Source organism: Sorghum bicolor, chromosome 3 (assembly GCF_000003195.3).
Source record: "Sorghum bicolor cultivar BTx623 chromosome 3, Sorghum_bicolor_NCBIv3, whole genome shotgun sequence".
Lineage (NCBI taxonomy): Eukaryota > Viridiplantae > Streptophyta > Magnoliopsida > Poales > Poaceae > Sorghum > Sorghum bicolor.
Genome location: NC_012872.2, coordinates 62,887,348 through 62,901,984, shown reverse-complemented (window position 1 = coordinate 62,901,984; position 14,637 = coordinate 62,887,348). Strand labels below are relative to the sequence as shown.

Sequence of the window (14,637 nt, the reverse complement as noted above, 5' to 3'; positions counted from 1 at the left end):
GCATATTGGAAAAATCAAGGAAATCGGCTTTTGAGTATATCAAACAGAGAATTTGGGCAAGAATCCAATAATGGCATGAAAAATATTATCTAAAGTGGGGGAAAGAAATACTAATTAAGACAATGGCTCAAGCAATACCAACTTTTGCAATGTCGTGTTTTGATCTCACGAAAGACCTATGTGATGAGATCAGTTCTATAATTGGTAGATATTGGTGGAGCCAACAAGACAAAATACATTAGATTGGGTGGCAAAAAATGACGCGATCAAAGTCAGCAGGAGGACTGGGATTTAGGGATCTGCATGCTTTCAACTTGGTTATGCTTGCAAGATAGGGATGGCGCCTTCTCACGCAACCAGACACATTGTGTGCTCGAGTCATGCAGCCCAAACACTACCCTGATGGCAGCCTCCTAAAAGCGAAGGTAAAGAAAGGAATTTCATACACTTGGCGCAACATACTAAAAGGAGTAGAGCTGCTCAAAGAAGGGTTAATATGGAGAATTGGAGATGGGATGGGAGCGAGGTGGATATGTGGGAAGACCAATTGATCCCGAGAAGGGAAACCAGAAGAGTAATCACATCTAGAAATGGCTCGATTCTTAGAAAGGTAGTTGACCTGCTAGAGTCAGTTATGGGAAGTTAGGATACTCAGCTGATCCAAGATATATTTATGAAAGAAGATGCAGATATATATTGTCAATTCCTATTTTTAAAGGTATGGTAGATACAGTAGCCTGGCATGCTGATGCAAAAGGATGTTTCTCTGTGAAATCAGCATATATGCTAACGATTAGGAAGCGAGACCACTCAAGAAACGGTGATACTTTCTCCTCAACTAACTAGGGGGAGAAGGTGTGGAAAAGCATTTGGAGCATGAGAGTTACAAATAAGATTAAATGTTTTTATGGAGATTAACCCATAACAGCCATCCTGTCAAAGTGAATATTGCTAAGCGTGGGATTAAATTGGATACTCTGTGTCCAATGTGCTGGCGCCTTGATGAGGACAGTGGACACCTTTTTTTCGAATACAAAAATGTTAAGCAAACCTGTAGAAAGTATGAATTTGGAGGATCTGAGACTAATTTTGGTAAATAAAATGTCAGCTCTGGATGTAATGGATTGCATTCTAGCCCTCAAAGAAGAAACAAAATTGAAAGTAGTGATATTGTTATGGTGTTGGCGAAGATCCACCAAAGATATATGAAACTCCATTGTATATCATTATACCAATATGGAGAAACTGAAACTATCCACACCACTCCGGCCTTCACATCAAAACCAAAAGTGGCAGCCACCACCAGAAAATATATACAAGATAAATTGTGATGGTGTATTTTTGCAAGACACAAAAAAGGAAGATGGGGATGCATCATTCGTGATCATAAAGGCGAATTCATAGCTGCAAGGGTTGGAGCTGGAGCTTTGCATCAGTTATCTAATGCTCTTCACGGTGAAGCTTTGGCCTGTTTAAATGGGCTGCAACTTGCTTCTTCTTTGGGGATGCAGAGTGTGATCCTTGAAACAGATGCTCAAATATTGGCGTTCGCTCTGACGTCTTCTACCTATGATCGATCGTTCTTAGAGGTTAAATCTAGAATATATTTTGATTTCTTCTGCTGTAAAATCTTTAAATGTTCTAGAACATGAAATGCTGATGTATTAGCCTCCTATGGTGCTACCTTGGATGCTAGTGAGTCCGGCTTGTGGCCGGATCAAGCACCGGAATTTGTATCAACAATGGTCTCTGGCCTTGTTTAGTTTACTCTAAAAATAAAAAACTTTTTAAAGATTCTCCGTCACATCAAATCTTGCGGCATGCAGCATTAAATATAGTCGAAAATAAAAACTAATTATATAGTTTTGCCTGTAAATCGTGAGATGAATCTTTTGAGTCTAATTAGCAATAATTATATAATAATTGTCAAATAAAAACAAAAGTGCTATGGTGTCTAAAATTTAAAAAAAATTGGGAACTTAAAAAAAAAAAGAAGTCACCACACCACACGCGCTGCGGCGCTGGGTCCTCTCTAAACCGGACGAAGCAGTCTCCCCCAAAATTCCCCGAACCAAATCACTCTCACGGTCTCACCGTCTCCCCAGCAACCAGCACACATTTCCCTTTGGCGGATCGAAAGGAGGAGGAGAAGATGGGTGGCGGCATGGAGGTGCACAAAAACCGGTGGATCGAAGAGTGGAACGCCGGCCGCGAGAACCTCGAGTTCAACTTCCGCTGGACCCGCCGCAGCCTCGCCGTCATCGGCCTCTTCGGCCTCGCTGTCCCCATCCTCGTCTACAAGGGCATCGTCCGCGAATTCGTAATCCAATATAGCCCTTATCGCCGTTCCGCTGACTCTTTCTCCTTTCCCCAAACCCTAAGATCGATTTTCTGTTTGTGCCTGCTGGGTTGGATGCAGCATATGCAGGACGAGGATGCCGGGCGGCCGTACAGGAAGTTCCTCTGAGCGTCGTCCCGGGCTGCTGGAGACGTCGATCCCTTGACCGGGGCTGCGAGGAGGGGAGTTTCCATTCGGTTTGTGCCGGTATTGTTTTAGTCTGAATCTGATGGAGCATTTTGGAATGCTGAACTGTTGTGTCGGATCCAAATGAATAAGGTGTAATGACTCGTCTTTTTAATTACTGAAATTTGACATGTTTGAATTGATTTGGTCACTTTTTATGGTAAAATAGCTGCATCGTCATGTACTGCCTATGACTATGTGTGTGCTGTGGAGGACTATAGGATATTCATGGAGGGGAAGTTCAGTTATTCAGTTTAATCCTGGATTGGAATGTGCGGTTTGCTTTGTTTTGCCTTCCTTAGATGTTATATTGCAAATATAGTGGCATGATAACCTCATATTCAAACTAAACATGTTGTAAATGTTCGGTAGCATAGTTCAAGTTAGATCATGATAGTGCCTTGGTGGTTCTTGCTGGTGCTTAAGTTCAGCATTACCTAGATGAAGATCTAGTTTTGTTTACCAAAATGGGTATTTGACTTGTCTCTCAATGAGCAGTGGTTTCATCCATTAATTGAGTTAGTTGGATAGCAGGAGAGATGTTGAACAGGATAATTCTTTGAAGTCAATAAAACCTAGTAATATTTATAGTTTTGAGCAGATTGGTGCTGTGCATGTCATGTCATGTCTGTGCTTTGCTGCTCAATACCATTGTAGTTTGGTACTTAGGTTCTCAACAGCCTTACCTAAGTTGATAAATCTTGAGTACAGTATAATTGCTAGGCAGCGTATTTGAAATCTGATTTTTTTCCATCTGTTTTTTGCTCATTAGTTACAACGCCCTCTAGTTTTGGCTTCAAACCCATTGCTTTGCACTCTTGACATGTCATGAACTTGTGTGTGATTAGATACACTCAGTTGTTCGCGTGTTGTGTTTTTTTTTGGGGGGGGAGGGGTGCTAGTTGGATCTGGCATCTTATTTGCAGCATGTCGCTTGTTTCTCAACAGTTGTAATCATACTCTGGCCACTGCAAGGATGCTGCATGTCATTTCTTGGGTGTTTTCATTAGTTGTTTTGCGAATGAGATTTTTCCTTTACACATATCTGGAATCAGTAGTGTAGAAGTGTTGTTTAGGCCCTGTTTGGTGGAGCACTGCCTAGCTCCTCCATGTACTGTAGCAGGAAGCTATTTTTATCTCTTTTGTTAAAATGAACTACGAGCCGGTGAAGTCACAATTTTTTGCTTCACCGGCTCCACGCATTGAGGTAAGGAGTCGAAGCTATGCCAAACGGAGCCCAAAAGGTATGCTTAGGCTTTATAAGTTGTTTAAGCTCAGTCACTCATTGAAACTGGTATATGTTACATAGATGGTTTTTGGTATCCTGTTAACTTACCTTTGTGACGCTTTCCTATGGAAACATACTGTAAGTTTGTCAACCTTTAGTGGTTTGCTAGGATACAGTGGTTTGTATTCTTAGATATTATCTGAACTTAATCACTTCCAGCAAGAGCTGGAACCAGAGGTTGTAAACACCCTGTAACTAGATTTGTGCCCCCCCCCCCTCTCCTCTTCTGACCATTATTTCCATCTAATATGGAACTGTTCATAAATATATAGGTGCTCTTGCTGCAGCTATTTGGGACTGCAAAAAACAAACTGAGCTGTACTGTAGTTATAATAAGTTAATAACTGCAAGCAGCTGCAGCTGCAGCCACAGCAAAAAAATATCGCAACCGATCAGTCTGACCATTTTGTGTTACTTTTCATAATTACATGGGGTTTCCCTTGCATTTATTTTCTTGGATTTGCTGAAACTGGGTTTAACCTTGCTCCATTTCTTGCCTCCAAAGTACATGGATTTCCTTTTGGCGTTTGTGCTCAAGCTTGAACTTGGTGAAGCTTGTGCCAAAGCATATCCAGTGCTACTAGTGTGCTAGTAACCTGTAGCGTCGGTCTACTAGACTTGGCTTTCCAGTTAAATGATGTGTTGGGTACCATAATAAGGGATACCCAAATCAGAGCAATGAAAAAACGCAAAGGAACATACTAACCACAATCATCAGGGCCTCGGACGCAAGTTCCAACTCGCCCGACCCCTCAGGGCCTCGGACGCAAGTTCCGACTCGCCCGACCCCTCAGGGCCTCGGACGCAAGTTCCGACTCGCCCGACACCTCAGGGCCTCGGACGCAAGTTCCGTCTCGCCCGACCCCTTAGGGCCTCGGACGTAAGTTCCGACTCGCCTGACCCCTCAGGGCCTCGGACGCAAGTTCTGACTCGTCCGACCCCTCAGGGCCTCGGACGCAGTTTCCGGCTCGCCCGACCCCGTCCAGGCTCGGGCGCCGGACCCCACTCCGCCTAGGCAGCAAGACTTCCACCGCCCGGCGCCCATACCCATGACATGACAGACGCGACGGCTTCCATACCGCAGCAGGGCAAGGCGATGACTGTACCAACCACCCCGGTCACTGTGGCCTTACCTCTGTCACTGTACATCCATACCTCTTTCACTGTAGCGCACTACCGCACAGGAGAAAGGGAATGGGTGAGGTAAATCAGCACCACTATTTGTGGTCATTTCCCACTGTTGACAGGATATGCAGCAGTACTGGCGATCCGACCCTCGCGACCCCTATAGGGCTCGGTAACCCTATACAGGAACAGCCATGCCGTTTCGAATCCCCACGCGCCGCGCCTCAAAAGGAGCGCCCTGAAAAGTTATGTCAGGGCGGTTCCTTCCAAGGGACGCGGCGCCCGACCCCTCGCTGACCAAGCGTCGCATGGAGGTGTCAGTCGGGCGTCAGATTCCGTCTCGCCCGACCCCGACGCGAAAAAACGAGTCTAAAGAAAGCCTTCCAAGGCCCAAAATCCCCAGGCCACGGCCACCTACGTTCCAGAGGTTGCGAGACTGACCTGCGACACAGGTTCGAACAGTCGCCTCAGGATAACTGAGTGAGGGATGACTGGAGATGAGCACAACAGAGGCCAAGGTCCGAACCCTACAGGGAGTCGGCGCATCTTTGCAAGTCATATCCGAGACCCATGCGGGTGTCACGAGAGTGGGATCCCATCGAGGGAGGCACCGAGCCCTCGGGACCTAACGAACGGTTCCAACATCCACTGTGACTGCCCTCGGGTACTTTTTGAGATGTGCCCATAAGGCCACTAGCCGACCCCTATCGAACGGGACTCGGACATCCACTCGGATCTACCCGCCTGCAGCTCCCGGGAAGTGTCGTCACTCGCCCACCGAGGGTAGTACGGCACGACCCACCCCTCCTCCGAGCGAAAGGAAGAATGAGGGACGAAATTACAAGACGGGAAAGAACCTGATCGACCCTTGCGGGGAAAGGGCTCGGGGGCTTCCTCGCACCACAGGAACAGGCACTACGTGTAAAGAACACGCAACCTTTTCCTTGAAACACTCCAGACTAAAGATGTCAAGGGGTGAAAGCCTTTGAAGGAATAACATCATTCCTCCAAAAGGCTCGGGGGCTACACCCGGCGGGTGCGCTCGCGCGCACCCCCCGGAAAAAAGTAAAAGGCTCCGAGTCGACTATAGTTCGAGAGAAGGGAACCTCTAAAGAGGTGACCTCACCCCTTCAGAGGCTCGGGGGCTACTGTTGGGTACCATAATAAGGGATACCCAAATCAGAGCAATGAAAAAAACGCAAAGGAACATACTAACCACAATCATCAGGGCCTCGGACGCAAGTTCCAACTCGCCCGACCCCTCAGGGCCTCGGACGCAAGTTCCGACTCGCCCGACCCCTCAGGGCCTCGGACGCAAGTTCCGACTCGCCCGACACCTCAGGGCCTCGGACGCAAGTTCCGTCTCGCCCGACCCCTTAGGGCCTCGGACGTAAGTTTCGACTCGCCTGACCCCTCAGGGCCTCGGACGCAAGTTCCGACTCGCCCGACCCCTCAGGGCCTCGGACGCAGTTTTCGGCTCGCCCGACCCCGTCCAGGCTCCGGCGCCGGACCCCACTCCGCCTAGGCAGCAAGACTTCCACCGCCCGGCGCCCATACCCACGACATGACAGACGCGACGGCTTCCATACCGCAGCAGGGCAAGGCGATGACTGTACCAACCACCCCGGTCACTGTGGCCTTACCTCTGTCACTGTACATCCATACCTCTTTCACTGTAGCGCACTACCGCACAGGAGAAAGGGAATGGGTGAGGTAAATCAGCACCACTGTTTGTGGTCATTTCCCACTGTTGACAGGATATGCAGCAGTACTGGCGATCCGACCCCCGCGACCCCTACAGGACTCGGTAACCCTATACAGGAACAGCCATGCCGTCAACCATCCCTCAAGGACGAGATGGACCAGCTTCAACAGGGTCGGGACTGAGGTTTCACCACTCAACAGAAGAAATCTACTCTTGTAAAAACCTGTCCTCCCCTTGAGACTATAAAAGGGGAGCCAGGGTTCACAACTGAGGCACACGCACAAGTCCAGAACACACACACACAAATACACTCACACGCACAACACTCCTTCATAGAGCAGCGATCCGCACTCTGTCCATCACCAAGGCGAGACCTGGGGCTTACCCCTCTCTCGCAATCTGCTTGTACCCCCTACTACAAGCACCCTTGGGTGCAATGTTATACAGGACCCTCGATCGCACTGGACGTAGGGCATTCTTGGCCCGAACCAGTATAAACCCCCTGTGTCTCACTTGCATCACCATCCAAGCTCGGTCGGTCACGCAGACTTATACTTGTTAGTGCCTAGACCACGAATCTAGACGCCGACAGTTGGCGCGCCAGGTAGGGGCCTTCTGCGTGACGCTTGCCAGTCCCTACTGGGGAGGCTTGGATGGCAGACGGATTTCGCCCACTCCGCCGCGGCACCATCATGATGTTTGGGAGTTTGGAATTAATGTCCCTCGGTTCCGGCTACGACATGGTCCTCCTCCCGCCACGTGACGACGTCGAGCCTAGCCTCGAGCCGATCCCGCCACATTCAGTGCGTGGGAGACGTTCGGGACACTATGCGGGGGGTTCACGGAGGGGGCGTCAGAGATCTAGGATCTCCGACCCTACCTCTGAGGCTAGGGCCCGTCCGGCCCTCCCCCCGCATATTCCTCACCAGGTCGCCCGTTCCTCCGGCCCGACAGGCGCTAGAGGAAGGGCTCGCGGGGCATCAAACCCTGGTCCCAGGACCAACAGAGGATCATCGCGGTCTCCCGTTCCACCCCGGTCAAAGGGGAAGGCACGGCCCGCGCCCGTCCCCCGCAAGGGGGACAAAGGGGCCTCAACCTCCCGTCCTCCTCCGCCTACGCACGAAGGAGCAGCAGCGGCACCTCCTGAGTTACCTTTTGGGCTCAGGAATGCCGCCGCCACCTACGCCTCTTCCGTGAGCACTTCACTAAGTGCGTACGCGGAACTTCCAGGGCACCACTGGAGGTCTACTCTGGACCTCATCTCTACGCCGCCCGTTTCGCCATACCCTGAGGATCCTACCTCAGGCGACGACGAGTGGGCGGGCGCTGACTTTTTCGGGTGTGGCGACCCGGAGACCTTCATGCGTTTCTTGGAGGCCAGCAACTATTGTCTCGACTACTCAGACTCCGACGACGGAACTACGACCCGTCACGAGAATGCTTCAACATAGAAGTCGGAGGCACGCCGCATAACGCCCAGGGGGACGTAGGGCCCTCTAGGCAAGAGGACGCAACTCCACTTCCCAATCCAACTTCCGGAACCAATCCCGGAGCCCGTGGGGTAGCATCTGCCCCCGCTGGGGGACACCACCCTGACCTCGCACAGCTCGATGAGCTGGAGGCCAGGCTCGAAGAAGAGCGCACACGCCTCCGCCAACTCCGCGAGGCCCTGGTCCGAGAGCCGTCCGGCCGCGGAAACGGGGGTGAAGCCAGACGTCGCGCCCGTGGCGTCAACCGTCGCATTGTTGCGGACCAAGGGGAAGACGCCCCAGTCTTCAGCACGGCCAGCCAGAACGTGATGGCCGCTGCGCTCCTCCTCAGGGCGATGCCCGAGCCATCGACCCCTGAGGGAAGAAGAGTGCGCCAGGGGTTACGTGGCCTCCTAGAGCAGGCTGTGGTGCAGAACGCGGAAAGTTCTGCCTCACAATCCCATAGCACAAGACGTCGTGGAGACCGACCCCTTCCGAACAAGGCACCAACAGTACAGGGTCCACCGCCCCCTGGCCCCCAAAGGGGCGACAAGGCCCCGTCGGTACACGAGCGCGTCGGAGCAGGCGCGGACGTGCGGGCCACCCTCGAGGCCAGGCGACGTGACAGGGACGAGGCCGAGTCCCGACGTTACCGACCGCGCCGAGGCGGGAGGTACGACCCCGATCACGACCGAAGCACGTCACCAGAGCCTCCGGGTCCCCGCGTCTTCAGCGAGGCCATACGCAGGGCCAAGTTCCCGGCGCGATTCCGACAGCCCGCCAACCTCACCAAGTACTCAGGGGAAACTAACCCTGAGCTCTGGCTGGCGGACTACCGCCTGGCATGCCAGCTAGGCGGCGCGGATGACGACCTGCTCATCATCCGCAACCTTCCACTCCACCTGGCCGATACGGCCAGGGCATGGCTCGAGCACCTCCCTGAACGCATGATCCACGACTGGGCTGACCTAGTCAGGATCTTTGTCGGGAACTTCCAGGGCACATACGTGCGCCCTGGGAACTCCTGGGACCTCAGGAGCTGCCGGCAGAAGCCTGACGAGTCTCTTCGAGACTTCATCAGGCGATTCTCCAAACAGTGCACCGAGCTCCCCAACATCACGGACTCCGACGTGATCGGAGCCTTCATTTCTGGTACCACCTGCAAGGAGTTAGTACACGAGCTCGGACGCAAGACCCCCACGAGCACTAGCCAGCTGCTCGACATCGCCACCAACTTTGCCTCAGGCGAAGAGGCAGTCGGCGCCATCTTCTCCGACGGTGCAGCTAAAGGGAAGCAGAAGGCCGAGGCCACCGAGGCCTCGGGATCACGCGACCCCAAGAAGAAGAAGAAGGGCCGCAAGGGGCGGCAGGGTCAGTCGGACGACAATCTGGTCGCCGCGGCAGATCGCAAGAACCCCAAGCGGGCTCCTGCTGGCCCCGGTCTCTTCGACGAAATGTTGAAGAAGCCATGCCCCTATCACAGGGGACCAACCAAGCACACCCTCGAGGAGTGCACCGTCCTCCGTCGGTACTACACCGACATCATCGCCAAAGAAAACGCCGAAGAGCCCCCCAAGGGCGACGACCTCCAGGGGGAGGATTTCCCCAAGGTCAAGAACTGCCTTCTGATCTTTGGGGGACGAACGGCTCGCCTCACTGCAAGCCAGAGGAAGCGCGAACTCCGAGAAGTCTGCGCAGTCAGCACGGCCGCGCCCTCGTACCTCAAATGGTCTGAGAGCGCGATCACGTTCGACAGACAGGATCACCCGGATCGGATCCCCAATCCCGGGAGCTACCCTCTGATCGTCGACCCCATCATCGCCGAGACCCGTCTCACTAAGGTGCTGATGGATGGAGGCAGCGGCCTCAATATCCTCTATGCCGAGACTCTGGCCCTCATGGGGATCAGCAAGTCCCGGCTAAGGAACGACACCGCGCCATTCCACGGAGTGGTGCCGGGGCATCGTGCCCACCCCCTCGGACAGATCGATCTGTCCGTCTGCTTCGGGACACCTGACAACTTTAGACGGGAAGTCCTCACCTTCGACGTGGTCGGGTTCCCAGGGACCTACCACGCGATCCTGGGACGACCATGCTACGCCATGTTTATGGCCGTCCCCAACTACACTTACCTCAAGCTCAAGATGCCAGGACCAAAGGGCATCATCACCGTCAGCACGACCAGCCAGCACGCCTACCAGTGCGACGTCGAGTGCGTCGAGCAGGCCGAGGCTCTGGCAGAGTCTCTGGCCATTCTTACCGGCCTCGGTGACTGCGACCAGGACGTCCCCGACCCCAAGCGTCATGCCGGGAGCTTCGAGCCTGCAGAGGAGACCAAGCTGGTTTTCCTCAACCCCGGGACCTCTGAAGGCAAGACGTTGAGGATTAGCTCCAGCCTCGACCCCAAATAGGAAGTGGTGCTCGTCGACTTTCTCCGCGCAAACGCCGATATATTTGCGTGGAGTCCCTCGGACATGCCTGGAATACCGAGGGAAGTCGCCGAGCACTCCTTGGACATCCGAGCCGGCTCCAAACCCGTAAAGCAACGCCTGCGCCGATTCGACGAGGAGAAGCGCCGGGCCATCGGGGAGGAGATCCACAAGCTGCTGGCTGCCGGATTCATCAAGGAGGTATTCCATCCCGAGTGGTTAGCCAACCCCGTGCTAGTTAAAAAGAAAAATGGGAAGTGGAGGATGTGTGTAGACTACACTGGTTTAAATAAAGCATGTCCAAAGAATCCTTTTTCTTTGCCTCGCATTGATCAGATAGTTGACTCCACCGCGGGATGTGAAATTTTGTCTTTCCTTGATGCTTATTCCGGCTACCACCAAATCAAGATGAAAGAGTCCGACCAGCTCGCGACTTCGTTCATCACCCCTTTCGGAATGTATTGTTTCGTAACCATGCCATTCGGCCTCAAAAACGCGGGGGCTACATATCAACGATGTATGCTCCAGGTTTTTGGGAACCTTATAGGCAAAACTGTAGAGGCTTACGTAGACGACATCGTCGTCAAGTCCAGGAAAGCGAGCGGCCTGGTCGCCGACCTGGAAGAAACATTCCGATGTCTTAGGGCGAAAGGGATCAAACTCAACCCCGAAAAGTGCGTTTTCGGGGTCCCCCGAGGCATGCTCCTTGGATTTATTGTGTCTGAGCGGGGGATCGAGGCCAACCCAGAAAAGGTCTCGGCCATCGCAAATATGGGCCTCATTCGTAGCCTAAAGGGAGTACAGAGGGTAATGGGATGTCTAGCTTCCCTAAGCCGTTTCATTTCTCGTCTCGGGGAAAAAGGGCTACCTCTGTATAGATTACTTAGGAAATCTGAGCACTTTTCCTGGACCCCCGAGGCCCAGGAAGCCCTTGACAAGCTCAAGGCTCTGCTCACCAACCCTCCCATCCTGGTGCCCCCCGCCGAGGGGGAGCCACTTCTTCTCTACGTCGCAGCCACTGATCAGGTGGCCAGCGCAGCAATCGTGGTCGAGAGGAAGGAAGAAGGGCATGCCCTGCCGGTCCAAAGGCCGGTGTACTTCATCAGTGAAGTGCTCTCCGACACAAAGACCCGATACCCCCAGGTTCAAAAACTGCTCTACGCAGTGGTGTTGGCCCGACGCAAGCTCCGCCATTACTTTGAATCTCACCCGGTCTCAGTGGTCTCATCTTTCCCTCTGGGAGAAGTGATTCAGAACCGATAGGCCAACGGAAGGATTGCTAAATGGGCCATAGAGCTCATGGGCGATGGAATCACTTATGAGCCTCGGAAGGCCATAAAGTCCCAAGTACTGGCGGATTTCGTGGCAGAATGGATCGGGACTCAGCTCCCACCACCTCAAATCCAGCACGAGTGCTGGACTATGTACTTCGACGGGTCTTTGATGAAAACCGGGGCCGGTGCGGGCCTCGTCTTCATCTCACCCCTCGGGATAAGGATGCGATACGCGATCCGACTCCATTTCCCTGCTTCAAACAATGCAGCAGAGTATGAGGCCCTGGTTAACGGTCTCCACATCGCGATCGAGCTTGGGATCAAACGGCTCGACGCCCGAGGCGATTCCAGACTCATCATCGATCAAGTCATGAAAGAGTCTAGCTGCCACGACCCCAAGATGGACGCGTACTGCAAAGCGGTCCGACGCCTGGAAGAAAAGTTCGACGGCCTCGAGCTAACCACGTGTTAAGAAAGTATAATGAGGCCGCCGACGCGCTCGCCAAAATGGCATCCGAGCGGGCCACGGTCCCCCCGGATGTTTTCGTCAGTGACCTCTACAAGCCCTCCATCGACTGCCGGGACGACGTGGGGTCGGACGAACCCCCAAGCGAACAAAGCTCCGACCCCAAAGATACCGACGCCCCAGAGCAGGGTGTCATGGACATCGAGCCAGAGCCACCTGCGCCTGACGACTTACCCGACTGGCGCTACCCTTTACTTCAACGCCTGGTCGACGGCACTTTGCCCATGGACCAGGCTGAAGCAAGGCGTGTGGCTCGTCGTGCTAAGACCTTTGTCCTCCTTGATGGGGAGATGTACAAGCGAAGCCCCTCGGGCGTCCTCTTGCGGTGCATCCCGCGTCAAGAGGGGGTCAAGCTCTTACAGGACATTCACTCGGGGGCTTGTGGCCATCACGCCGCGCCTCGGACGCTGGTAGGAAATGCCTTCCGACAAGGCTTCTACTGGGCCACCGCCGTAGCCGACGCCACAGAGATCGTCAGGTCCTGTAGGGGGTGCCAGTTCTACGCTCGGCAGACACATCTACCCGCTCAGGCCCTGCAAACGATCCCCATCACCTGGCCTTTCGCTGTCTGGGGCCTCGACCTGGTCGGGCCTCTGCAGAAAGCGCCAGGGGGCTTCACCCACTTGCTTGTCGCAATCGACAAGTTCTCTAAGTGGATCGAAGTCCGACCCATTACAAGGATCAAGGCCGAGCAAGCCGTGTTGTTCTTCACAGACATCATCCATCGATTTGGAGTACCGAACTCCATAATCACCGACAACGGCACACAGTTCACCGGGCGAAAGTTCTTGCAGTTCTGCGACAGACACCACATACGTGTGGACTGGGCGGCAGTGGCTCACCCCAAGACCAACGGTCAGGTGGAGCGTGCCAACGGCATGATCCTCCAGGGTTTGAAGCCCAGGATTTTCAACCGACTGAACAAGTTTGGAAAAAGGTGGCTCAAGGAGCTACCAGCCGTGCTCTGGAGCCTGAGAACCTCCCGAAGCCGAGCCACAGGCTTCACCCCGTTCTTCATGATCTACGGGTCGGAAGCCATCCTCCCCACTGATCTGGAGTACGGGTCCCCGAGAGTGCAAGCCTACGACGAAAATAGCGGCAAGACGTTCCAAGAAGACGCGCTGGACCAGCTGGACGAAGCCAGGGACGTAGCCCTCCTACACTCCGCCAAATACCAGCAGGCCCTCCGCCGATACCAAGCACGACGAATCCGAGGCCGAGCCTTTCAAGTCGGCGACTTGGTGCTGAGGCTCAGACAAAGCAACAAGGGTCGTCACAAGCTCACACCCCCCTGGGAAGGACCTTTCGTCATCGCCGAGGTTCTCCGACCAGGCACCTACAAGCTCGCCAATGAAGCAGGGGAGGTCTTCAAAAACGCATGGAACATAGAACAGCTACGTCGCTTTTTCCCTTAGAACTTTGTAAAAATTTCTTTGTTCATCCATTACCTTCAAGGAATAAATCAAAGTTTAAGTTATCAGAGAGCCTCGGACCTACCAAGCAGAGTCCGAACCTCCCTCGGGGGCTACATGGGGGGAACCCCCTATGCCGTCTCCGAATCTTCTTCTTTTTTCGCGCAAGTTAAAAGAACCCCGACCCAAGGTCTTCCTCCTCCCTCCTAAAAAGACTTAGGAAACCGAAAATCCGTCCCCTAAATCTTAAGGCATGAGCCCGAGGAAGGATCTGCGCTCACGAGCAAAGACCGCCTCTACTCACCTTAGATTCGGGAACGAATTCGGGCTTCCAAGAGTTACTAAGGAAAAAGGAAAAGCACTTAGGCCTGGGGACTCCGATCAGCGCGAAAACTCTAAGTAGCTCACCCGACCCCGCGCTGCCGAGGTCGGATCGGCATAAAGAGAAAGGAAATAAAATACTTAGGGAAAATGCTCAAAAAGAGCAGTTATATTTACATTCGACATTAACATTGTATATATATATTACAAGGCCTACTGGCCTCAACACCCACAAAAAGAAAAAAGAAAAACTAAGAATCCTATTGCCCTATCTACTCAGGTCCTTGAGCCCCGAGGGGGGGAAGCTCCGCCTCATCGTCAAAAAAGGCGGCCAAGGCGTCTCCAGGGACAGTCGCGGCATCGTCGAGCCTCTGCACCTCCTCCTGGGCTTCTGTTTCATCGTCAGGGAGGACGTAGCCCTCACAAAACGCCGGCAAATCAATGCCGGCATAGTGAGAGCTCACCACCGCCAGGGCCTTCTTCACCCCGGTGTGGAGCGCCTCCCTCATCCTCTCCCCAGCCCGGGAGTAAAGGGCCTCGACCCGACTGCGCAACGACGACCCC

The 14,637-nt window shown here is 53.4% G+C and overlaps 1 protein-coding gene across 1 annotated transcript; it reads left to right on the top strand.

The window, feature by feature from the left end:
* Positions 2,015-2,713, top strand: LOC8075582. The gene is made up of 2 exons (XM_002458450.2): positions 2,015-2,320; positions 2,420-2,713. The coding sequence occupies exons 1-2, from the start codon at positions 2,153-2,155 to the stop codon at positions 2,465-2,467; spliced, it is 216 nt and encodes a 71-aa protein (XP_002458495.1). The 5' UTR covers positions 2,015-2,152; the 3' UTR covers positions 2,468-2,713.